The sequence below is a fragment of the Protopterus annectens genome, chromosome 17.part0 (assembly GCF_019279795.1).
Source record: "Protopterus annectens isolate FY-2018-M chromosome 17.part0, PAN1.0, whole genome shotgun sequence".
Classification (NCBI taxonomy): Eukaryota; Metazoa; Chordata; order Ceratodontiformes; family Protopteridae; genus Protopterus; species Protopterus annectens.
The window spans coordinates 827,299,242-827,325,825 of NC_056751.1; the positions used below are offsets into that span (position 1 = coordinate 827,299,242).

General features: G+C 44.9%; 1 protein-coding gene across 1 annotated transcript in view; it reads right to left on the minus strand.

The window, feature by feature from the left end:
- Nucleotides 1-26,584, minus strand: part of IPO7 (importin 7) — a 2,167,557-nt gene that overhangs the window by 646,468 nt on the left and 1,494,505 nt on the right. The window contains exon 14 of the mRNA XM_044059282.1: nt 701-861. Coding sequence (XP_043915217.1) covers nt 701-861 — 161 coding nt within the window. The remainder of the gene's footprint in view (nt 1-700; nt 862-26,584) is intronic.

The following is a 26,584-nucleotide window of genomic DNA, read 5'->3' on the forward strand; positions in this document are numbered from 1 at the left end:
TTCAGAGAAGGAAGAATGGAATTTAGTTCACTGTAGGAACATGAGCAGCACTGGTGTACGAGGTTTAATATAAATAGATGTGGTAAGATAATGCTGTAGTATCTACATTAAAAATGGTTTGAAACTGCACAGCAACAGAGGGTGTATGGGCTGCAAAATTTTTACTTTGGGAAGAAAATGGGATACAAGGGCTCAACTCATGCCATTAAAATTTGTGCATGTGTGCTTACCCCACAGTAGCTTTGCAAGCCATTTTAAGCTAAGTGACTGCTGTAGAGTTAAGTACTTCAGGAGTGGGGAGAATGTATTACAACACAAAAGTTGCACTGCCTCCCTATTAACACAGGATTAAACTGGATTATGCAAAGCGGCAAGCAAATCAATTTGTATACAAAGTATCCACTGCTTCCAGCCAGTCTTTATGTTCTGCCAAATTGCAAATGAAACACTGACTAACGTGAACAGCTGACCAAACTTCTACTGCATACAATCCTTAGCAGTACAAAAGTGTACCCACAAGCTGACTGCAGTTTAAACAAATGCTTTTAAGGTAGCATATTTTGCTAGAATCAAAGACTGAGCAGGAATACTAAAACCTTAGTCAGTAATACATGTTATAAGATCTCAAAAAAGTCAATGCACAACGGAGAATAAGACACCAAACCAAAGAGTATGTACAATGAAAGTTTCTCCTACTTACCAAATGCTGTGTCATTTCCACTGCAATTGGAGTAACTTCTTCACTATACTCACAGATCATTTTCTGTATTACATTAGTGAGATCGTCATTTTCTGTCTCCCTGACTATGTGCAGCAGAGCCTGCATCACAGGCCTGATAAATGGACTGATGTACTCCTTAGCTGAGGAGAAAAACAGATACAGCTTCAAATATTTTACAAGTACTATTCAACTATTAGTACAGACATGTTCGTTTTTAAAGTCAAAACAGTAAACGGAACTCCCTTGCAAGAAAACAGCAAAGTCGCATTAAGTTTAGCTGTACGCAAACAGCTGCATGAAGTACAGCTGTAATACCATCTCAATTGTACAGTCCATTAGGACCTTTGCCCTAACGTCCTGATCCTTTTACACACATTAGAAAGTACTGACTACCTATTAAAGGAAAAAGGGAAGGAAAACCTACAGCAGAATACCCAAAGACCTCTCAGTTTGTAGTGTGTTTTTCAGGAGTAGGGGAAAAGGCTAGGAGTAAAGAGACTTGTATTTCAAAAACCCTGCCAACAAAATGAACAGCCATTAAATACAACTGTGTGCGGGAGCCAGAGGGTGCTGGGGCGCGGGAGCCAGAGGGGGCGCGGGAGCCAGAGGGGGCGCGGGAGCAGGAGCCCGGTGAGAGAGCCAGAGCGAGCAACAGCTGCTCGAGTAACCACTCAAAGTTAGACTTTCAAGTACACAATTTAGCAGAGGCACGGGCCTCAGAGAATAGTTGTGCAAGAATTTACCATAACTTTGCATTTCCTTCTCTTCCATGTTGCAATATTCATAAAGTACAGTTTTGTACCTACCATAAATGTAGATGTTCGAGTGCTAATACAGCTGCAGTAATCACAGATGGGTTTTCAGCAGTCAGGCGGTCCCTCGGTCGGCCGAATTCCAAAGTCTTGGTCCGTCGGGTTGTTGTCGCTACTCTTCTGCGTCAGGAAGGCCAGAGTATATAAGACACAGCCCGCATGTTCTTCAGTCTTTCTTGCCCCATGTCAGGTGCCCCCAAAGGAAGGCAATACATAAATAAAGCTTATCCACAAATGCAAGCAAATAGCAGCAGGATAACCCAGTCAGGAGGTATGAAGAGGTTTTAGGCCCCATGGCCTTACCAAGAGGGAAGGAGGGAGGAAACCTGTACTGCAGACATCTACATTTATGGTAGGTACAAAACTGTACTATGTTCATCGTGCATACAGCTGCAGTAATCACAGATGGGTAGAGTCCCAAAGCTATGCATAGGGTGGTAGGTACTATGAGGAACTGGGTTGAGCCAGAATGCCCTGCAAAACAGCAGTGGCAAAGCCTGCTCTTGTTCTGGAATATAAGGGCAGGTGGTAGTGTTTTGTGAAGGTATGTACAGAACTCCAAGTGGCTGCCTCCAAAATATCCTTAGTAGGCACACCTCTGAGGAAGGCTGTAGAGGTGGCTGTGGCCCTGGTGGAGTGAGATCTGATACCAGTAGGGACAGATTTCCCATGATAGGAGTAACAAAATCGTATGCAGTGGCCAATCCACTTGGAAATGGTCTGTTTGGTAACTGGTTTCCCTTGAGCCCCTACGGCATAGGACACAAAAAGTTGGTCTGATTTCCTGAAGGACTTTGTTCGGTCCAAATAGTAACGTAGCTTCCTATGGATGTCTAAAGAGTGAAGCAGCCTTTCCCCTTTGTTTTGAGGGTTAGGATAAAAGGTAGGAAGGTGTATGGCTTGGTTTAAGGCGAACCTGGATACCACTTTGGGCATAAAAGATGGGTTGGTACGAAGGGAAACCCTATCCTGATGGAAGATGAGGAAGGGCTGCACCGCCATGAGGGCCTGTAGTTCAGAAACCCTACGAGCTGAAGTGATGGCCAGAAGGAAAGCTGTTTTCCAGGACAAATATTGCAGATCTGTTGAAGCAGCAGGCTCAAAGGGAGGCAATGTTAATTTTTCTAGTATGTAATTAAGGTCCCAGGCTGGGATTGGTTGTTTCCTTGGAGGTCTTATATTCTTAGCCCCTCTGAGGAACTGCCGTAAGAGTGGGTGTGAGAATAAAGGAGGATCCGTGTTGAATTCTGCAGAAATGGCTGAGGCGTGTATTTTAATTGAAGAAAATGAAAGTCCACTGCTCAGCAGTTCAGCTAGGTACTGTAAAACCTGAGGCAAGTTCAATTTTCTAGGGTCCTGTCCTCTTCTCATTCCAACAGCAAAACCGCTTCCATTTTGCGGAATAAGCTTTTCTAGTAGATGGTCGTCTGGCCTCCAAGATGACATCCTGCACCTCCTTGGAGAGTAGAGTTTGATGTGGTGTTAAGGAATTTTCCATGCAGCGAGGTTGAGTGTTTTCAGCTGACTGTGAAGGGTTTTGTAGCTGTTCTGCGTCAGCAGAAGAGGTATTAGAGGCAGGGACCAGGGAGGAGTATGTGTTAGGCTCCTCAGGAGTGGATACCAATGTTGCCTTGGCCAGTCTGGAGCAATCAGTATCATCCTCGGTTTGTCTGTTCTTGCTTTCAAAAGCACCTTGGGCAGAAGAGGCAGAGGTGGGAATGCATAAACTGTCCATGTTGTCCAGCTGAATGAAAGGGCGTCCACTTTCCAGGCCTTTGGATGGAAGGTCCTTGAACAAAACCTTTTCAATTGATGGTTCCTGTGGGAGGCAAAAAGATCTATGTCTGGCCTCCCCCACGCTTGGATTATCTCCGTAAACACCTGTGGATGTAGCTTCCATTCGTGTGGATCTGTCATATTCCTGCTCAGAGTGTCTGCCAGTGTGTTTTCCATTCCTGGCAAGTACTGTGCTTGAAGTTCGATTTGTCTTTCCAGAGCCAAGTTCCAAAGAGTCATGGCTAGTCTGCACATATGAGTGAGTTCCTCCTTGTTTGTTTATATACCACATTACTGTGGTGTTGTCTGTTCTTATGAGTAATTGTCCTTGATGCAGGAAGCCCTTGAAAGCTGTAATTGCATTTATTACTGCCAGCATTTCTTTTTGATTGATGTGAAGGTGCTTTTCCTTTTGGGACCATCTGCCCTGAATGCACCTGTCCTTCATGTGCGCCCCCCAGGCGTAATCTGAGGCGTCTGTGGTTATGACTTGTTTTGCTTGAGGCTTGCAGAATGGGAGGCCTGTGTTTACTTGACATACTTGGGCCCACCATAGGAATTCCTTTTGTAGACATGGAATTATTGGAATAATTGCTTCCAAGCTGTGACTGTGTTGAGACCATAGATTTTTTAGGTACCATTGAAGTTTCCTCACATGCAGCTTTGCACACGGGATTAGAAGAATGCAAGATGCCATGAATCCCAGAGCCTGCAGGATTTTCCTTGCATTAAGCCTGGTACTTTTTGCTAGTATTTTGAAGTACTGAGATAATTGCCCTTGTTTTTCTGGCGTAAGGTATGCCATCTGGGTGTTTGTGTCCAAGCTGGCACCCAGGAAGGTTATTTTCTGAGAAGGTGTTAGCTTTGATTTCTCCTTGTTGATGGTGTATCCCAGAGAAAGCAGTAACCGTATCACATATGCCAGATGTTCCAGTAGTATATGTTTGCTGTCCGCTTGGATCAGGCAGTCGTCCAGATAAGGGTAAATTTGTATCCCTTGAAGTCTGCAATAGGCAATCACTGATGCCAGGCACTTTGTGAATACTCTGGGCGCAGTAGATAAGCCAAAGGGCAATGCAGAGAATTGATAGTGGATTGAACCTGCAAGAAATCTGAGGTATCTTCTGCAGCTTTGTCTGATTGGGACATGCAGGTATGCCTCCTTGAGGTCCAATGTTACCAGCCAAAACTCCTTGCCCAGCATGGGAAGAAGTTGCTGTAATGTGAGCATCTTGAAATTTTGGTGCAGTAGAAATGTGTTTAGGATGGATAAGTCCAGAATGGGTCTCCAGTCGGTTCCTTTTCTTGGTACCAGAAAAGTCTTGAATAAAAACCTTGACCTTGTTGGTGTGTAGGTACCTTTTGTATAGCTCTCATGTTTAGGAGCTTTGAAATTTGCAGTTGTGCCTCTACCCTTTGATTTTGTGGTAGGTTTGGCATGCCTCTCATTTTTGGAAGAGTGTGAAATTGAAATTTGTAGCCTCGGTTTATAATGTCCAGTATCCATTTGTCTGTTGTGACAATATGCCAATTGCTTGCAAATAATGCTAGTTTCCCTCCCAAAGGTGCTGCCAGCTGAGACTTGCTTGGCATGGAAATGAGGGAGTCATTGGGCTTGCTTCCTGTATTGTTGTGCACTGTCTTCACCACCTCTTGGTGCTGGAGATTGACATTGTCTGCCTCTATATGATCCTTGTGATTGCCCTCTGCCCCTTGCGCGTCTATCTGCCTCTTTGGGGCTTGTCAGTGGCTGGAAAGGACCAGTTTTTTGAAGGCCAATTCCTGCTAAATCGTGGTGGCTGGACCTGTAAGAAAGCTTTGACAGTTTGCATAGATTTGGCTTTTTCTTCCATTTTCCGTAGTATATCCTCCGCATTAGTACCAAAAAGTACATCCCTTTGTAAAGGTGCATCAAGAAGTTTAGCTTTCACATGATCAGGCAGATTTTGTTCCCTAAGCCAGGCATGTCTGCGAATGACTGATCCTGTAGCAGCCGCTCTACTGGAGGCCTCTAGGGCATCATAACCACATTGTAAGGTGTGTTTACCCACTTGTTCTGCACTATGCATCATATCCTGTAACTCTTTTAAATCTGTTTGTTCAGGTTGAGAGATTTTGTTTTTTAATTGTGATAACAGGAACTGTTGATATTTAATCATATGAAACTGGCAGTTTAAGGCCCTCATGGCTAGGGTGGCCGAGGTATATACCTTCTTACCCCACCTTTCTAGAGATCTAGATTCCCTTTCTGCAGGAAGTGGATTCTTGGCAGTGGAGGCCTTTATTCCCTTAGGACCTTGTGAAATGGTTTCAGGGTCAGCATTATGGCCTTTGTAGAGAAATTGGTGAGAACTGGGTACTCTGCAATATCTGTCAGGCTTTACTGGTGCAGGAGGCAGTGAATCAGGATTAAAACAAGCCTCCGAATAGACATCATCCAGTACCTCCAAAACAGGGGGTATAGCCAGAGGCCTGTGCTGAGGTAACCAAAGAAATTCCCTAAGTCTTTTCTTGGAGTCTGAAAAGTCTTGGCCTTCCCAATGGAAATGTTCCCTCAAGGTGTGCAAGGTTTCCCCAAAAGAAAAATCCTCAGGGGGGGGATACAGAAGGAATGGACTGTTCTGCATCCGAATCCTCAAAGGGAGAATAAGAGTGTTCCTCTGCATCAGAATGCTCTGATAAAATGGATCCCTGATCCGAAGAGGATTCTTCCTCCACTCTGGGTCTCTTGTCAGGAGGGGGCTGAGAACCTCTGATAAGAGTTATTAAATCCTCAGCCATTTTAAGCATCTGTTTCTTAGGCATGGGTCCAGGAGATGGGCCTTGAGCAGCAGGCCTAGTGTGATGCCTGGCTGCTTTGGATTTAGTAAAGGCCTTAATAGAAAAAGAAGATGAAGGCCTAAATACACCATGGGTGGATGTAGATCTGTCCACATTAGTAGGCTCGACATAAGCTCGGGCTTTCGGTTGTAGTCCGGGAAAGGGCCGATGACCCAGCGGTCTCGGGTACAGAAGACACCGCCGAAGGAGTGTCGTCGGTAGTCAGGGACTGCAAAGGCGTCTCGCTGAGAACCGGACCACGTGGAGCCTGTTTTGGTGTCGGTGGAGACTCCTCGCATGTCGGTCCTTTCCTTGCGTTTTTGGATAAAACGGTAGTCGGGTCCGACATTTTATAGTCAAAAGCTTTACCAAAAAGTGTAACTCCGCCATTGAAGGTAGTGCAAAGCGACAGCCGAGGCGTCATGGTCTGGGCCCAAACAAGGTATGCAAAGGGAATGGAAATCCTTATGCAGTATTTGCTTCCCACAAGAAATACAATTATTAACATTTTCTGACATCGGTCTGAGGCAAGAAAAGATTCCCAACGGGTACTTAGCTTTAATGAAGACTTCGGTTCCAAATATTTTCGTAATTCAGGAGCTGGCCGACCGGCACTTGCGAACTGCTTCTGCTTTGGGCACCGCGCGGCAAAAAAGACTGAAGAACATGGCGTCGGCTGTGTCTTATATACTCTGGCCTTCCTGACGTCAGAAGAGTAAGCGACAACAACCGGCCGGACCAAGACTTTGGAATTCGGCCGACGAGGCTGAAAACCCATCTGTGATTACTGCAGCTGTATGCACGATGAACATCTGTGGGGAGGTTTCTGCCTGCAGCACTGGACATCTGGCCAGTATATCAAAGGAGCAGGAGTACGTGCACAGTTTGTCAGAGCCATAAACAGACATTGGCTATAAAAGTGACATCTACACATACCCACTTCAGAATGGACTCCCACATACAATAGTACCCCTAGAAGCAAGGAAGTGGAAGCTTTTCAGACCCACATGTGAAACCAGGCCAAAGGGTGCCTCAGAGGTATGTGTCTGATGCTAGGTTTGATAGATTGAGAGAGAGAGATATGCCCCTTCAGGTAGCTAAATAGGTACAAAAGGGGGTAGGAGGGTGGGACTGAATACTGCAACATGGAAGAGGACATCCAAGGTTATGGTAAGCTCTTACACAACTATTCTATGTTCTTCTATTCTCGTGTTGCAGTACTCATAACTGTAGGGAGAGTACCAAAGCTTTAGGTATGCGCCTGGGAAGAGAGATGAGGTTCCTGGTCTAGGAGACCATGTAGTATAGATCTAGCAAGCACACTTCTGGCCCTAGAAACCAAATCTAGTTTATAATGCCTGTGAAGGTATGGACTAATGACCAGGTAACCGCTTCTAGGATTAAAGCATAGTCTAAACCCCTGAAGAAGGCTGATGAGGAAGCAGCTGCTCTGGTGGAATGAGCTCTCATCTTCGGATAGAACTTTTCCATGAAAGGAGTAGCATGCATAGATAGCCTTCGAGATCCATGAAGATAATTTGTCTTGAGACTGCCTTTCCCCAAGGCCCTTGGGTGAAAGGAGACAAACAGCTGGTCAGACAATCTAATGAGTTTGGTTTTGTCCAGATAATACCCAAGTTGTCTGTGGACAGCTAAGGAATGTAGAGTGCTTACAGAGGAATTGAGGTTGAGTGAAGACAACAGGAAGGTTAATGGTCTGATTCAAGGATAGCTCATTAACCACCTTAGGCATGAAGGGTCTTGAGGGCCACTGTTTATGGAAGATGAGGTAAGCAGGGATGGCAATCAGGGTTTGAGTTTCTGATACCCACCTGGTGGATACAAGGGCCACCAGCAGTACTGTTTTCCAGGTACATAGCTTCAGTGAAGCAGAGTGGGCTGGCTCAAATGGAGGTAAAGTGAGTTTTTCAAGGAAAAAATTTAGGTCCCATGCAGGAGGTATTGGCTTACGAGGGGGGTGTGACACGGAGGACCCATTTCAAAAAGAGTTTAAACTAACCTCGATGCCAAAGGAGGTACCAAAGGAAGACTAGCAGAAATGGCACACAAGTGGACCTTAACAGAAGAGTATGTCAATCTTAAGTGTAGAAGCTTACACATGAAAGAATCATGGGTACAGGAAAGAGTAAAGGGTCCTGCTTTTTCTTATGACAACACCTGGAGAATCTTTTCCATTTTATCACAATTTCTCCTGGTACTGGGTTTCTTGGCCTCCTGCAGGACATTGAGTACATCCTCTGAGTATAGGTGTCTGAAGGGGATCAGAACCCTGGCACCCATAAAGCGAGTCAGATTACTCACTTGAGGGTGTATTAGGAACACCCTGTCTTGTATGAGCAGGTCAAGACAGTGGGATAACTTGTGGTGATTGCCCCTGTCTAAAAGGTGAAGGAGAAACCAATGCTGGCTTGGCCAGAAGGGAGTCACCAGCAGGATTTTTGGTTCATCCCTCTGAATCTTCAGAAGGACCTGCTGAATCAGTGTGAAAGGAGGGGGAGGCATAAAGATACATCCCCACCCAAGAAAGAGAAGCACCCACTTTCCAAGCCTGGGGATGTGGATCCCTTGTACAAAAGAGGCATCTGCCTGTTCTGGGAGGAAGCAAACAGATATGCCCGAGGAATACCCCACTTGTATATAATATCTAGGAACATCTTTCTGTGAAGCATCCATTCGTGAGAGGGTGCAGAGGTTCTGCTGAAAGTCTCTGCCATTGCATTCTCTGCTGAAGGAATGTACACTGCTTGCAAGTGGATATGTAGTGTTAAAACTGGAGACCAAATCTGCACAGCTAGGCTGCAGAGTGCAAAACCTTGTCCCCCCTGCTTGTTTAGGTACCACAACACAATCATGTCTGTGACTACTTTCAAGGTGCCCGGAAGGAGGGCTTGTTGGAAGATCTGTAATGCTAGGTAAAGGGCCCTTATCTTTTTGATGATGTGGTTCCTTTACCTGAGTGGAGACCACTCTCCCTGCACTTTGCTTAGTTTGTGGTGGTGTAGAACCCCCCCCAACCCAGGTCTGAAGCATTTCTGAAGATTTTCTGTAAGGGTGGAGATATCTGCAAGGGTATGCCCTTCCTGAGATTGAGGACTGTAATCCACCATTTCAGCTCTTTTCAGGCATGGAAGGAAGGGGAGGGAGGTAGTCAGAGGATGAGAATGTTGGTTCCAACGAGTAGAGTCTTCAGTAAACACGAACTTCCTCGTATGCAGCCTTACCAGATGGAGAATGGGTATCAAGGATGCTATGTGGCCCAGGATTCTCAGGAATTCTCTGGCTGATAAAGCTGGAAGAGTGAGAAGATTCTGAAGGTAATGAGTGAGGTCTTTGACCTTCTGGCAGGGAATGACGGCTATCTTGTCAGTTCTTATCCAGCACCCCAAGACGAATAGGTCTTGTGTAGGGGTCAGGTGGCAATTCTCGTGGTTCACAGTGAACCGTAAGTTTGCCAGGGTTTTGGTCACCAGGTGATGGTGCAGGGTGCCATGGTCCTGATGAAGTATTAACAGATCATCTAGGTATGGCAATATTTGAATGCCCTGTGTTCTGCAGTGGGCAATCACTGGATCTAGACACTTTGTGAACACCCTGGGAGCTGTGGAGAGCCCAACAGGTAATGCAGAAAATTGAAATGCAAGGAATATACGGAAAAGCTTAGGAATTTCCTGTAGCGGGGTGAATGGGAATGTGAAGGTAGGCGTCCTTCAGATCAAAGGATACTACAAAGACCTGGCAGGGGATAAGGGGCAAGAGCAGCTGCAAGGTGGGCATTTTGAAGGTGTGAACCTTGAGAAAGAGGTTAAGTACAGACAAATCCAGAATTGGTCTCTAAGGACCATCTTTTCTTGGGACTGAAGACATCCGAGTAAAATCCCTTATCTGCTGTGGTGGTACCCTTTTTCTATGGTGCCCTGGGCCTGTAGTTGATGCAGAATACAGGGGAAAAGATGGAGCTGGCTTGGGGGAGGTTGGGGTATCCCCTGGAAGAGGGGTGGAGTCCACCAAGTCCTAAAATAACCTTTTTGAATGGTGGAGAGCACCCAAGCCTCTGAGGTGATCAGCCAGGAAGGTTGGGAGAGGGTGACACGAACGGACAGGGGGAGGGGGGGTGGAGGGAGGTACTAGGTTTGAGTCGCAGTTGAGGGGTTCTCTCCTTGTCGGGCTGCCTCTAAGGAAGTGCTATTAGTGGAGGAAGGAGGTCTAAGAGTGGAATGTGTTCTAGGTTGCCTCCGTCCCTTAGCCTGTGGTGGAGCAGAATGAGATGACTGTCTCCTGACAAATGTAGTCCTTTCAGGGTAGTTTCTATGGTATCTAGGGATAGGTGAAACCAGTAAATGTTTTAAATTTTGCAACTCCTTTCCCTTTTCTTCTAGGGATTTGAAGAGTTCAGCAGAAGGCTCACCCAGGAGTACCTACACAAGATAGCTTGAAGCTGCAAATTTTGCAGAGGCATCCACCACATCAAAACTGCACTCAGAGTGCCTAGTCACCTGTGAGGCAGTGGAGAGTAGTGAGTTAAATTGGGTCTTGCAGGCAAGTCTAGTATATCAGGTATGAGCGCTGAAGCCTTAGAGAGGGTGTCCAAAACAATCCTGGCCATGTGGATTTGATAATTTTAGGGCTCTGATGGCAAGAGTGGAAGTACAGACCTTCTTCCCTAGCCTATTCATAAACTTGCTGTCCTTGTCAGTAAGGAATAAAGAGATAGAAAGGCAGCTGTTTACAGAATTTGTCAGCTGAGACTGCTATGACTGCATGAGGGTTCTTGAACAGGTACTGAGCATACTGAGGAACTTTAGAACCTGTCTGGGCATTTTGAAGCTGGGAGCAGAGAGTCAGGGGCCTGTGAAGCAGCCAGAAAGGCATCTTGAAAGGCTGGAAGCAAAGGAGAGACTGCAGATGGGGAGGGTTGATCTGCAGTAGTTCGAAGCACCTCTTTCTGAAACATCTGAGGCCTGCCATTTGAAGTGTTCTCTCATGAGAGAGAGATGGCATCTCAAAGAAAATTCTTTCCTTGGAAATTCAGGACTGACTCCTCTTCCTCAAGAGTAATAAAGTCCTTAGGGGATTCAATTTGAGAGAAGTAAGGGAATCTTCAGAGGAGGAGAATTCTTCCTCCGATTCTTTTAAGGCTTGCACTGGAAAAGGAGCAGATTGAGGTACCCATGATTGCAGGGACTGGAATGCCTTGAAAAGATTTTAGGAAAAAAATTCCCACCCAGGGGCAGATTACTGTTCTGCATGTTTTAATTTTCGTTTCCTCTTCAAAGGAATTGAAGGGTGGGTCGATTTAGAAGCAGACGTCTAGGAGGGTGGACGAGCAGGAGTATGCCCTTCTGATGCCAGGAGCCATGGTTCCCCCTCACCACCTAGAGCCAACAGCTGATCTACCTCAGAGGATGTACTCAGCGTTTCTGTGGAGCCGGCTTCCATAATAGTACCTGGTTCCAACTGAGAAACAGATGGCTGACAGGACCCTGGGCCAACATCTGCCTAGAGAATCTCACCGGACTCCTGAGGTGCAGCATGGCTGTCAGCCTAACTTTTTTTGCCCATCTTTCTAGGCGGCTCGTTTGAAGCACCTACCTCGTCCTCCATACTTAATGCTAGACACTGCAGTCTCTGCTTCTCGATATAGAAGGGAGTACAGCCAGACGGCAAAGTGTTTTAGGCACAAACTATTTACAAATGTCACAAGATGTATAGTCGTGGGTCTCCCCTAAACATAAGCACTTATGCATGTTCGTGTGTGGAATTAGTCTTCCACAAGTACAATTCCCCTTTCTAGCCGACATGTACATCTGAAAAGCTAAGGAATAGATAAAAAAACCTAAAAAGTACTCATCTGTAGCAGATGTTTGTCAAACAAGCGAACCTGAAGTTGGAGATCAGAGGTTCGAAGATCACTGCAGCAGAAAAGTTCTGAAGTGGTTATGTGCTGATGTCCCTTATAGCAAACATCAGTTTATAGCTCTGACAAAAATCTAACATACCCTTGCTCCTAAAACTTTGGTATACTGTCCGGAGCTGTAGGCAGCAACCTCCCCACAGTTAAGAATACTGCAACATGAGAAGAGGACATCCCATATTACTTTAGCAACTTTTAAAAATGCGAGAAAGCAGAGTAAACCACAATGAAAGCGTAAGACAAAAGCCAGTAAAAACCCTCTTGAAATGTACAAGTCAGCAAGGAAATTAACAGTTGACAATGCAGACAAATATGGATTAATTTCCTACTTTAAAGTTCAGTAAACCCTGGGCATTTAACCCTTATAGACCTTTTTAGCAGGCCTTCTAATAGCTTTTAAACTGTTGAAAAGTTTTGACCACTTGGGATTGAGAAGACTATTAAAATAAAAACTATACAGTCAACTTGACTAAAGGGAAGGGTGGAACTTGCCATATACATGCATATTAGACCTTTGTATAACCTTAAGAAAAGCTTTTCCAAAATGAAAAGCCACATAAAAGCAACACATTTAAAGCTAAAAGGCTTATGAGAATGAGCCTGGCCTTACTGAAGACTTTGTGGGAAAAGGGGTAAAGGGCTGTTAGGTGCTAGTTATTTTTCTGGGAAGCAGAGACAACACAAAGGCAACATTCAAGTGGTGATGACCTTTGCTTATGATTGCACAAGGGATAGGTATGGCTGAGATTCTGCTGGTTTGAAGAGGAGTTTACCTTATTTCTGTTATTCTTAGGATGATAGAAAAAAGGTTTGGTCTTTATAGATGCCAAGGTATATGAAGGCAAGTCTCAACTGCCAAGTTGCTTCGGTATGATAAAAAGGTTTTTGGGTGGCCAGAACCTGTCACTTAAGATAGAAGGTAGAATTCCAGGATGTACTCAAATTCGTCTAATTTTTTTCTAAGGTGGGCAGAACTTAATTTGGTCTTTAGTGGGAGGTGGTGTTTTGACTGGGTTACTTCGGAAGTGGTTTAAGTGCAGTTTAGGATGCTCGGGCATTAACTTTTTACTGAGAGAAGTTCCAGGTGGGAGGTGGTCTCAACTGAAACCAAGGAGTGATGTTGTCAGACCAGGAGGAGACTTGTTTGAAGTGGAATGGGAGAATGATAACAGGACTGAAGTGCCAAATTCTGAGGAAGTCATACAATTAAAGGTTCATATTTCTGCTGTCTCATTAAAGGTGGGTAATAGACCTGCTTTATAAAAGGTCTAAATGTTCTGGACTACAGACAACACACTTATCAAGGGACCAGGACCTGAATGCAGCCTAATGGGTCTTTCTTTCCATCCTCCAACTCCAAAAAACTTCCCTGTTCAGCATTTATTCCCTAGGGTTTGATTTATTAACCTCATATTTAGAGAGTTCTCAGAAAACCCACAGTTAAAGTACGATTGCTACATCATCTAAGCAAGAGCCATTCAACAGGTAGCTCTAGGCCACAATCCATCTAAAAAGCATTTTATCTGGCCCTCAGGATGTCCTGCAACAGTGTTTTGAATGGACAAATACATGGTAATGATGCCCTGATGAGACATCTTGGTATAAAAGGAGACAACTGGCGACAAACTTGGTACTGTCTTGAGCCCCCCCGACACACACACACAGGTGCTCCCTAGCAGGTCCTTAAGGTCAAGGGCCTAAATTTAAACTTTAGAGGATGTACACTGGAGGAAGGAACAACCTGGAACTAAAGTATAACCATTCCAATCCCATGGACAAGAGAGTAAAGAGGAAAAAAATACTGCAACAATGAATGCACTCTAACATCAACATTTACGGTAAGTGTACACAACACTACTATATTTCACTGTTGCAGACTTAACTGATGGGATGACTCTCAAAGCTGAACGGAGGGTGGAAGGAAAGATTAAGGAGAGGAAAGGATACCCTCCAAGATGGCAGTGGCAAACCCTGTTCTGGATTTGGAGGTGGTTAGAAGGTGATCATGTTTTACGAAAGTATGCACAGGAGACCAAACAGCAGCAGCTTCCAAAATGTCCTTAATGTCCAACACTTTTAGAAAAGTGGCAGATGTTGCAGAAGCCCTAGTGAAGTGCAACCTCACAGGGTCTGATGGTTTCGTTCCATGATGGCTGTAGCAAATAGATAGTGGGACAGCCACTTGGATCTTTAGAAACCAATCTCTCCTCAGAGGTACCAGCAAAGGCCACAAAAAGCTGGTCAGACTTCTTGACATGCCTATTCACATCCAAAGTATGGAGAATTCTTTCCCCTGGGGTCAGGAAAGAATGCAGACAATTGGATGGTCTGGTCCTAAGAGAGACTGGGTGGAAGGCCATGAAAGGTTCCACACAACCTGAAGCTCTGAAATGTTCTAGCCAAAGCAATGGTTAAGCAGGAAAGCTGTCTTCCAGGTCAGAATTTTATTATCTGTAGAGGCAGCCACCTCAAAAGGAGGGAGGGCAAGCTTCTCCAAAATGAAAATGAGATCCCATGGGGTAAACAAGAGATTTACGTGGGGGTCTAATGAGGATAACCTCTCCCAGGAACTACTTCATGAAAGAATGGGAAAAGCGGGAATTGAGTAGGCAGATACTCTGCAATTGCTGCAGCTTGGATTCATAGGAATTCCTCTGACAAATTCCTGATAAGTATGACAGGAACAGATGCGCATGAGCTTGCATAGGGGCTCGGGTGCCTTTTGTCTGCACTATTTAGTGAAGCTCCTCCATTTGGCACAGTAAGACTGAGCAAGGCCTCAGCTTTTTAGAATGTCCAGGACTTGCCTGTATACGGGGGTGGGGGCAACTTATAATCCAAGCTGTCAATTTGAGAGAATTCAGGTTGTTAGATCCATTCACTGGGGCAGCAACCATGGTTCCTTTTTGCTTAGACTGAGCAATAAAGGATACTAGTTCTGCCGTGGCCAATCTAGGGGTATAAGAATGACCCTTGGCCCTTCCCTTTTCAGCAGCCCCCTGGGGAGAAAGGGTACTGGGAGGAAGGCGGAGAGGAATCTGCCTGTCCAAGGGAAGAAGGCACCAGTCTTCCAAGGCTGACCCTGTTTTGGTCCTTCAGCAAAACTTTCAAGTGAGTTTTCTTTGGTGGCAAAAAAGTCTTTGTGGCCCACCCCATTCTTTGTCTATGCTGAGAAAAACTTCCAGATGCAGTACCACTCGAGGATCTGACCAGCTCCTGCTCAGTGATCTGCCAGTTGACATTTCTCCCAGCAGGTATTGTGACAGGAGATGCAGGCTCAAGGAGTTTGCAGTTTCAAGGTCCACGGCTAGGAAACAAAGATGGTATAAGTGGCACTGGTCTTTACCAAGAGTACTCCTGGTTTCCATGGGTCTTTGAAGTTAATCAAACCTTTTTGATCTGCCATCAGTTCTTTTAGACTGAAGTTTATACTCAAAGAATCCCATCTGACCTGACACTAAGTTGTTCCAGTGGGCTCCCCAGGCCATTTCCAGCTAACTGCGGTCTGCATTTATTCCTGAGGAATGAACCGGAAGGGAAGGCCTGGGTTGAGGAAGCATGCTTGGGCCCACCAGGCAAACTAAGACAAGGGAGAATCTTTACTCTGAAGTTTAAGGATCAAGAACACTGGCACCACACACTGAGGTACCAATCACTGTAGCTTCCTCATTGGTAGCCTGGCCTGGGAGATCACGAGGATGCAAGAGGCCAAGTAACCGAAGGCTCTGAGGAATTCTCTGGCTGTGAGTTAGTTCCTCCTAAGGGGCTTTTGAAAGTACACAGTTACAAAGTTATCTTTGCCTGGAAGGATGCTTCCAGCAAAGCCACGAGAACCACAATCCTGTTTATGGGGACGGTCTGAGACTTGGGTACTTTTGGTAAACCCTAGTGAAGCCAGGACCTTTTGGGTATAAAGCAAATATGCTTAGTCTGAGTTTTTCTAGATTTGTTGCCTGAATGAGGCAGTAGTCCAAGTAGGGGCAAATCTTTATGTCTTCTGATTTGAAGGCAGCTTTCACTGGAAAACCCTGGTAGCAGTAGGAAAGCCAAAGGGCTGAGCACATAATTAATGATGCTTTACACCTGCTCTGAAGCTTAAGAACCTCTGAGATTTTTCTACGGGAATGTGCAGGTAACCATCCCTTGGATCCAAGGTTACCATGAAAATATAGTGAAAGCATGAGCACAAGTTTTTGAAGTGTTAGCATTGTGAATTTTGATACCTGTAAAAATAGGTTGAGCCTTGACAGATCCAGAATCAGCAGTCTTAGTGCTGCCTGTGACTCTTTTCCCTTCAAGATTTCTTGTGTCTAGGCTTAGACTGGTAGGCCAAAAAGGACCAGTGCTTAGTACAATAACTGCGGCTGAAGGGAGGAGGTTGAACCTGAAAGTCCTTGACCATTGGGATGGACTTTGCCTTATCCGCCATCTTAAGCATGGCTTCAGCCTTGGGGGCCCAAAGGAGCATCCAAGAGACTAGATTGTGCATGTCCAGGGAGGGACTGTTAATTCGGCCAGACATGTCTTCAAACAGATCCTGTAGCTGTTATCTGGCTGGAAGCTTCTAGAATATCACACCCACCATCCAAGAGTGCTTAAAAACTTGAGAAAGAACTGTACAACTCGGTAAGTTACTTGGAGAAAGCTTTACTTTCAGGTTCCACTAGATTTAGCTTCATCTGGTCTAATAGGTTTTCTGATAATTCACCATATGAAAATGGCAATTCAAAGCCCACATGACAAGGATAACACACAGGTAGACTCTTTCCAAACCTGTCCAAGGCTCCTGTGTCAGGAGATTTTTAGAGGTACTAGTTTAAGATCCCTTAGGACCCAGAGTCACCACTACACAGTTCTTGTCCAGAACCCTGTAAAATATACCTGGTTTCAGAGGGGCAGGGATGAGGGAGTCTGGTTGCAATTAAGAATGTAGCAAGACACTGTCCACAACCTCAATGACTGGAGGAAGAGCAAGAGGTTTTAGGCTCAGGGAGTTTTGGAAATTCCCCAAACTTGCCTGGGACTGTGGATAGTCCTGTGCTTCCCATTTAAAAAGTGTTCTCTCAGGGCATGTAGGGTATCTGTAAAGGAAAATGTCAGGGGGGGGGGGGATTAGGCTGAAGCAAGTTTCTCAGAATCCGAATCCCCATAAGAAGCGATTCATAACTCCACCTTCAAAAACGGGTTAGCATCCTCAAAAGAATCAGAAGACTGGGAGGAAGTATCCCTCCTACCAGGAGAAGATTCAGGGGCAGAACCAGGGAGAGGCACATCTGGATCTGACTATGGTGATCAAATCCTCAACCAACGTAACCAAGTCCTGTTGATAGGCCTGAGTTTAGGAGTGGTAGCCAGGAGGTCTCGACTGGGGCAAGCTGGATGCGGCCTTTTTATGAGAGACACCTTAGGCTTAGACCGGAGGGCGACATCCGCACTAGAGCTGGGACACGTATAGACCACTCCTATTGACAGACTGGATACCCCCTTTGTCCGACAGTGCTCATCTGAAGCCAGAATCTGTGAAGTGGCTTTGGACCCAGACTATTCTAGTCCTTTGGCTTGTAAGAAGAGGGACCTGTTGGCATACTGGACTCCAAATGAGTCTCTATAGAGGCCTATGCAACAATTTTAGAGGGGATTGGTGATACGTTTACAGTAGCCTCTACAAATGAAGAGCATACATCTTACAAGAAAATAAATAGTATACTGGACGATTTATTAACGCAAGTTATGGATACCTTTGAATTTTTAATGAATACACATCCCATTATACCATCTTTGGCATCCCCAAAGTCCACAAAAATGTAGCCACCCCCCCACCTCAGTGACAGCAAGTGGGTCTAAGCCAAAGCCCTTAGCTGTACTTAGACAGAAAATTAAAAGCTTTTTTGGACAAAACTCCCAGTATGTGATTCATGGGAGTTTCTAAATAGGCTCAAAGATATGGAGTTCAGACATCTCTTTCTGACAACAAATGTTAATTGATTTATTCACGGTAATTCCACATGGACAGAGATGTAGCTGGTTTCAGGAAGTAATGATAAACTTTCATTTACCACACAAAGACATACATTTACACGGTTTTTATGAAAACAGTTCTTGAGTAAAACTTATTTTTTTTTTTTACAACAGCAAAATCTTCAGAACAGGGCCATGGTTATGGGGGCAGCTTGTGCCACAACGCTTGCAAACCTTGTCTTGTATGTATGGGAGTTGCATTTTATCAATTCCCCATATTTTAAATTCTGCCACTTGTCTACTAGGTTTCTTGACGATATATGCATTTTATGGAGAGGTAACAATGACCAATTATACACAAATTTGATTTGCAAAACACAAATATTGTATTAAATTCACTCAAATATATGAAAAGATACTGAAAACAGAAAACATTTAAAATATAAAGAAATCCTACCAATTGCAGCTTTTTTCACATTTTAATAGTAAACACCTTTTCAAAAAAGGAATATAATCAAGGCACAATGTCAAGGCAACCTATATGAAATTCTAATTTTGTAATTTCTTACAAGAATGTGATTTTCTAAACTGGTTTTACAGACAGGATACCCCATATCATTTACCAAGGATATACAAAAGTCTCGTTACTGGGTGGGGCAAAAGATAAATAGCAATTTTCAGAGAGTTGCTCCCACAATACATACTCAGGGCAGAAATTTCTACACAAACCATAAAAATGAAAAAAATGTCTAAAACAACCAGAAAGTACAGTTGTGTACACTTATCATAAATGTAGATGTTAGAGTGTATTCACTGTTGCAGTCATTACACTTGGGTTAGCTGCTTGCAGTAGCCCTCAGTCGGCCTGATGATCAAAGTCTTGGGTCCTGCGTCGGTTACTCTCATATCTTCCATGACGTCAGGTAGTCAGAGGCATAAAGCAGACGCCATTACATCAGTTTTTCTTGCCCCAGATGTCAGGTGCCCCCTAATGGGAAGCAATTAAAAGATATATATATATATATATATATATATATATATATATATATACACACACACACACACACACACACACACACACACAAGGTTTCACCTCCAACGAAAAAGCAAATACACCAAAAAGTTTAATTATATTAAAAAGGAATAGAGGTATTGCCAAAAGAAGTCAGGGGGTGGAGGGAGGGTAACCTGGACTGCAACAGTGAATACACGCAAACATCTACATTTATGGTAAGTGTACACAAAGTACAGTTTTGTACCTACCATAAATGTAGACGTTAAGAGTCTATACAGTGCTGCAGTCATTACACTTGGGTTATCCTGCCGTCAGGCAGTTCCCCAGTTGGCCTGAGTTCCAAAGTCTTGGTCCGGCGTCGGTTGCTGTCACCTCTTCCCTGACGTCAGTGTGACAGGGGTATAAATAAGATGCAGCAGACGCCATTTTCTTCAGTTTTTCTTGCCCCACATGTCAGGTGCCCCCAAATGGGCAGGCAATTAAAATCGTTAATAAAACATAGATAGGAAAAGCAAACAACTTTTAGTTACCAGCAAATACTCCCCATAGGTAGTAAAGGGTAGAAGATATAGGTACGTACCAGCAAGTAAGAGGGGAAGGAGGGAGGGTAACCTGGACTGCAGCAGTGTATACACTCGAACATCTACATTTATGGTAGGTACAAAACTGTACTATGTTCATCGTGTTACACTGCTGCAGTCATTACACTTGGGTAGAATCCCAAAGCTGAGGTAGGGTGGCTGGTTCTATAAGGCATTAGGTGTGGCTATAAGGTCCTGCAGCACAGCAGTGGCGAAGCCAGCTCTGGATTTAGAGTATAAAGGCAGATGGTAATGCTTGGTGAAGGTACGCACAGAACTCCATGTTGCTGCTTCCAAAATATCCTTGGTAGGCACTCCTCTGAGGTAGGCAGTTGAAGTGGCTGTTGCCCTGGTGGAGTGAGATATAATGCTGCTAGGTGTAGGTCTCCCATGGTGTGTGTAGCAGAAACGTATGCAATGTCCTATCCATTTTGAAATAGTCTGTTTTGAAATGGCTTTTCCCTGTGCTCCTGCAGCATATGCTACCAGTAATTGCTCAGATTTTCTGAAAGCTTTGGTTTTGTCCAAGTAGAAGCGTAACTGCCTGTGAATGCCCAAAGAATGCAGTAGTCTCTCCCCTTTATTCTGTGGTTTTGGATAAAAAGTTGGCAAGTGAATGGTTTGGTTTAGAGCCACACTTGAAACCACTTTTGGCATAAACGTAGGGTTAGTTCTTAGACACCCTGTCCTGGTGGAAAATGAGGAAAGGTTCCACTGCCATTAGTGCCTGTAATTCTGAAACTCTTCGAGCTGATGTTATTGCCAGGAGCAGAGCAGATTTCCAAGAGATACAGTTTAATTCTGCTGTGGTAGCTGGCTCAAAGGGAGGTAAAGTTAATTTTTCCAAAACAAAGTTGAGGTCCCAAGTTGGAGTAGGTGCTCTACGGGACGGTCTTATGTTTTTAGCCCCTCTGAGGTACTGTTTTAGCAAAGGATTAGAGAAAATTGGTGGATCAGTGTTGTAATGAGCAGAGATGGCAGAGGCATGGATCTTGATGGATGAAAAAGAGAGGCCTTTGTCCAGCATCTCAGTTAAATATTATATAATCTGAGCAATGTTTGGGACAAGAGGGTCAAGGCTGTGAGCCTGGTTCCAGGAACAGAATCTCTCCCATTTATCCGAATAGACTTTCCTGGTACTAGGCCTTCTGGCCTCCAGAATGACGTCCACAACAGCTTTGGAGAAAGGCATTGCTTGCTTGACTAAGGAATTTTCCATGCAGCTAGGTTTAAGGTCTTTAGCTGACTGAAGTATCTGATTGTTGTGCGGAGTCAGCAGATGTGGGATTTGAGGCAATATCCAGGGTGGTTCTGGAGCAATCAGGATCATCTTTGGCTCTTCTTGCCTGGCTTTTATGAGTACCTTTGGAAGGAGAGATAGTGGAGGGAAAGCGTACACTTGTAGGTTTTTCCAGCTGAATGAGAGGGCATCCACTTTCCATGCTTGTGGACGGTAACTCCTTGTGCAGAATTTCTGTAGCTGGCAGTTCATTGGGGATGCAAACAGATCTATATCCGGGCTCCACCATTTCTGTGTTATCATTCTGAATATTTGTTGATTCAATTCCCATTCGTGGGGATCCATGATGTTTCTGCTTAAGTCGTCTGCCAGTGTGTTTTTTTTCTCCTGGCAGGAATTCTGCTTGCAGATGAACTTGATAGTTTAGAGCTGTGTTCCACAAGGTCATGGCTTGTCTGTAGAGGGGGTAGGAGTGAGTGCCCCCCTTGCTTGTTTATGTACCACAACTGTGGTGTTGTCTGTCTTTAGTAATAGTTGTCCTGGATGCAGCAGGTTCTTGAAAGCTATAAGGGCATTTTGTACAGCTAACATCTCTTTTTGATTGATGTGAAGATGCCTTTGTTCTGCAGGCCACTTGCCCTGAATACATTTTCCTGCCATGTGTGCTCCCCAGGCGTAATCCGATGCATCTGTTTGTCAGTGTTTGCCTGGCTGTGGGTTGAGTAAAAGGCTGTCCCTTGTTGAGGTGACAAGCTTGAGCCCACCATCGAAACTCCTGTTGAGGGCAAGGAATTAGTGGTATAACTGTTTCCAGACTTTGACAGTGTTGAGACCATACACCTCTTTAGGTACCATTATAGTTTCCTTATATGCAGTCTGGCATATGGAATTAGTAGTATGCAAGATGCCATGTAACCCAAGGTCTGCAGAATTTTTCTTGCAGGGAGTTGGGTTTTTGTTGCCATCAATTGAAAGTATTGAGTCAGTTGCCCTTGCTTGTCTGGCGCGAGATAAGCCATCTGGGCCGTTGTGTTCAAGCTGGCACCCAGGAATATCTCTTGTGGGGGCACAAGTTTTGATTTCTTTTCGTTTACTGTATACCCCAGGTAACTTAACTTTTTTACAAACGCCAGATGCTCTAGAAGAATGTCCTTGCTCTCTGCTTGAATCAGGCAGTCGTCCAGGTACGGATAAATATGAATTCCTTTCTGTCTGCAAAATGCAATTACTGGTGCCAGGCACTTTGTGAAAACCCTGGGTGCAGTAGATAAGCCAAAGGGCAGTACAAAGAATTGATAGTGCATTGAACCTGCTATGAATCTGAGATCTTCTGCAGTTTTGTCTGATAGGGACATGCAGGTATGCCTCCTTGAGGTCCAAGGTCACGAGCCCAGCTTTCTTGCCCAGCATGGGAAGAATCTGCTGTAGTGTAAACATTTTGAATTTCAGAACATCCAGGTAAGTGTTTAGAGAAGAAAGATCCAGAATGGGCCTCCAGGCTTTGTCCTTTCTGGGAACCAGAAAGAGTCTTGAATAAAATCCTTGTCCTTGCTCTTGTGGTGGTACCTCTTGAATAGCTCTCATTTCCATGAGTGCTGTAATTTGTTTTTGAGCCTCTGCCCATTGATTTGGTGGCAGATCTGGCATTCCTTTTAACCTTGGCAGAGTGTGAAAGTGGAACCTGTAACCTTGAGATACAATGTTGAGAACCCATTTGTCTTTTGTGATCCAATGCCAATTGTGATAAAAAAGTGCCAGGTTTCTTCCCAAGGAGGCTGCCAAGAGAGTTGTTTGGCAGCTGTAAGGGGAAGTCATTGAGGCCGCTTTTTATATGGTCGGGGCCTATCTTCCCCTTCTTTCTGGCCTGGTGCACCCCATTGTCGAGGCCTGTAAGGACCTTGTGGTTGACCTCTACCTCTTGGACGTCTGTATCTGCCCCTTTGAGGTCTGTCTAACAGGAAAGGACCAATTCTTTGTTGGCCAATTTCTGCTAAATCTTGGAGGCTGAACCTGTAAGAAATCCTTCACTGTTTGCATAGATTTTGCCTTATCCTTCATTTTCTTTAATACCTCTTCTGCCTTAACTCCAAATAACACATCCTGCTGCAAAGGTGCATCCGATAATTTTGCTTGTACTGCGGTGGTGCTGCGGTAGCATTGTTGCCTCACAGTTAGACGTTGCCCGTTCGATTCTCAGTTAGAGCGTCTTCTGTGTGGTGACATGTGTGAATGGGCATTCCTTCGTTGAAGGTTGTGCGTTAGGCCCGGCAAGCCAGCACGTAAAACTCTACTGCCAATCATTAGCGGACCGGAGTTCCGCTGTGGCGACCCCTAAACAGGAAAAGCCGAAAGACAAAATGATCTGGTAACGTATTTTCTTTTAACCAAGCATGCCTTCTAATGACAGAGCCTGTGATTGCTGCTCTACAGGAGGCCTCAAGAATCAAAACCACATTGCAAAGTTTGCTTTCCCACTTGTTCAGCTGCATGCAATAAATCCTGCATTTCTTTAAAATTAGGAGGATCTGAATCTGGAAGCATTTTTTTGTTTTAACTGCGACATCAAAAATTGCTGATATTTTAGCATGTGAAACTGGCAATTTAAGGCTCTCATTGCTAAGGTTGCAGACGTATAAATTTTCTTTCCCCATCTGTCCAATGCTCTGGAATCTCTGTCAGAGGGGACTGGATTTTTTGCTGATGAGGCCTTAATCCCTTTGGGTCCCTGAGAAATAGTTTCAGGGTCAGCAACAGGGCTTTTATACAGACATTTGTGAGTCAGGGACTCTGTAGTATCTGTCAGGTTTAACTGGGGCTGGAGGTAAGGAGTCAAGATTTAAGCTGGATTCAGTATACACATCATCCACAATGTGTAACACTGGCGGAATAGCCAGGGATCTGTGTTGAGGTAATAAAAGGAAGTCTCTGAGCCTTTTCTTGGATTCAGAGTAATCCTGGCCTTCCAATGTTAATGCTCCCTCATGGTATGTAAGGTTTCCCCAAAGGAGTAGTCCTCAGGCAGAGAGGCTGATGGAACTGATTCCTCAGCATCAGAATCCTCATAAGGGGGTAAAGAATATCCTCGGTCTGAGGATGAATCTGAAGAAATGGACACCTGGTCGGATGAGTCATAGTCTGCATCCTGTCTGGGCCTTTTATCAGGAGGGGGGATGGGACCCCTGATCAGAGTGATTAGGTCTTCGGCCATTTTGAGCATTTGTTTCTTAGGCATGGAGGCCTGTCCTGGAGAATGCTGTATTTGTTTCTTTGTTTTTAAAGGAGACTTAGCAGGAGGTTTAATGGTCAACTGAGTAGGTCTGAAAACACCCTCTGAAGCTTCGGGTTCCTCAGCTACTCCGGATCCCTCTGAAGGGTTAGTGTCGGTAGGCTGAAAAACTTGTGTCCGAAGGCCCAGCCATCTCCACGTGGGAGTCGGAGGCGGCCTGTGGTTCTGCAGAAGCGGTAGTCAGGGGCTGCGAAGGCGCCTCGCTGAAAACCGACGACCGGCCTAGAAGAGGCTTAGTCAGTTTTGGGCCTCAGATGCCTGTCCTTGTCTTTGCGCTTTTTATGTATTCTGGTCTGAAGTACCGACGGCATGGTGTAATTAAATTTTCTGACAAAATAATGTCGGGCAAAATCAGACGTTTAATAGTGCACATATTAAACCTAGCACAAAACAGACAACCAGTGACGACGTGGTCTGGGCCTAGACATGGGATACAATAGGAATGGAAATCCTTATGAGGTATTTGCTTCCCACAAGAAATACAGTTACTAACTTTTACTGACATCAGGTCTGGAGCAAGAAAAAAGTTTCCCCAACGGAGTACTTAGCTTTATAGAAGACTTCAGATCTGAAATTCGAACTCTAAAATCTCAGGAGTCGGCTGACCTGCACTTTCGAACTGCTTCTGCTTCGGGCACCGCGCGGCAAGAAAGACTGGAGAAAATGGCGTTGGCTGCTTCTTTTATACCCCTGACGACCTGACGTCAGGGAAGGGGCAACAACAGCCGATGCAGGACCCACGATTTTGGAATTCAGGCCGATTGAGGGCATCCTGCCAGCAGGATAACCCAAATGTAATGACTGCAACAGTGAAACAAGAACATGTACAGTTGTGTATACTTACCATAAATATTCAAGTGCATTCACTGTTGCAGTCATCGCATTTGGGTTATCTGCCTGAAGGCATCCCTCAGCCAGCCTGGATACCAGAGTCTTGGGATTTCTGCATCGGATGCTGTCGCTTCTTCCATGACGTCAGGTCTTGGGATTTCTGCATCGGATGCTGTCGCTTCTTCCATGACGTCAGGTCGTCAGGGGTCCAAAACATGCAGCTGATGCCATTACATCAGATTTTCTTGCCCCAGATGTCAAGTGCCCCAAAAATAGGAAGCAATTACATGGTGACACCCACAGCAAAAAACAAATACCAATGATGTAAGATATGCCAAACAAAAAAGATGGGTAGACAGAGAAGTCAGGGGACTGGAGGGAGGGTAACCAGGACTGCAAAAGTGAATACACTCTAACATCTATATTTATGGTAAGTGTACACAACTGTGCTATGTTCTTCGTGTTTCACTGTTGCAGTCATCACATTTGGGTTGATTCCCAAAGCTAAGGAAGGGTGGAGGTAGTTATATAGCATTAAGGCTGGCAATTAGGCCCTGCAAGACTGCTGTGGAAAATCTAGCTCTGGATTTAGAAGATATAGCAAAGTGGTAGTGCTTGTTGAAAGAGTGCACAGAGCTCCAGATTGTAGCTTCCAGGTTGTCCTTGGTAGGGACTCCCCTGAGAAATGCTTTAGAGGTAGATGCAGCCCTGGTGGAATGTGTTCTTATCCCCTTGTGGGGTAGGTTTCCCATGGTGCTTGTAGCAGAAATGTAAGCAGTGAGCTATCCATTTAGAAACGGTTTGCTTTGAAAAGGCCTTGCCCTCTGCCCCTGCAGCAAAGCTGACTAGCAGCTGGTCAGATTTTGAGAGGCTTACTCCTGTCCAGATAGAACCTAAGCCTGTCTGTGCATGTCCAGGGAATGCAGGATCCTTTCCCCTTTATTTAAAGGATTGGGAAAAAAGGTTGGCAAATGAATGGACTGGTTTAAAGCAACACTAGACACCACCTTGGGCACAAAAGATGGGTTAGTCCTGAGGAAACCCTGTCTGCATGGAAGCCAATAAGAAGTTATGTACCTACCATAATGTTCCATGTTAGTTGTCTTCTTCTCGCCTTCTTTCTTGCTGGATGGGTTCGGAGCCAATCCTCGGCTCTGACTCGGAATTCTACTAAAGCTCGAGAGCTATTTACAGGCTCGAGGCCTCCCCATATCCCACAATGCTAGGCGTCAGATACCCAGATCTCGTTTGGCAGAGCTAACACCAAGGAAAAAACAATTTTTTTGGAGACACTTGTCCAAACTACAAGGTTTACCTACAGTGCTAAAAACAGAGGAGGACGTAACCTAAAAAAAGTCAACCAGAGGAAGAAGGCCTCAAAAGGGATACTTCTCAGTCTGTCCAGGCTAGGGGGATGGAGGGTGGGACGCAAGAAAGAAGGCGAGAAGACAACTAACATGGAACGTTATAGTAGGTACATAACTTCTTAATGTTAAGTTGTCTATCTCGCCTTCATTCTTGCTGGATGGGACAGTGTCCCTAGCACCTTCGTCCTGGGTGGCTCATCAGAACAGACTCTTGAGCACAGTGGAACCAAAATCAGCTCGACTCC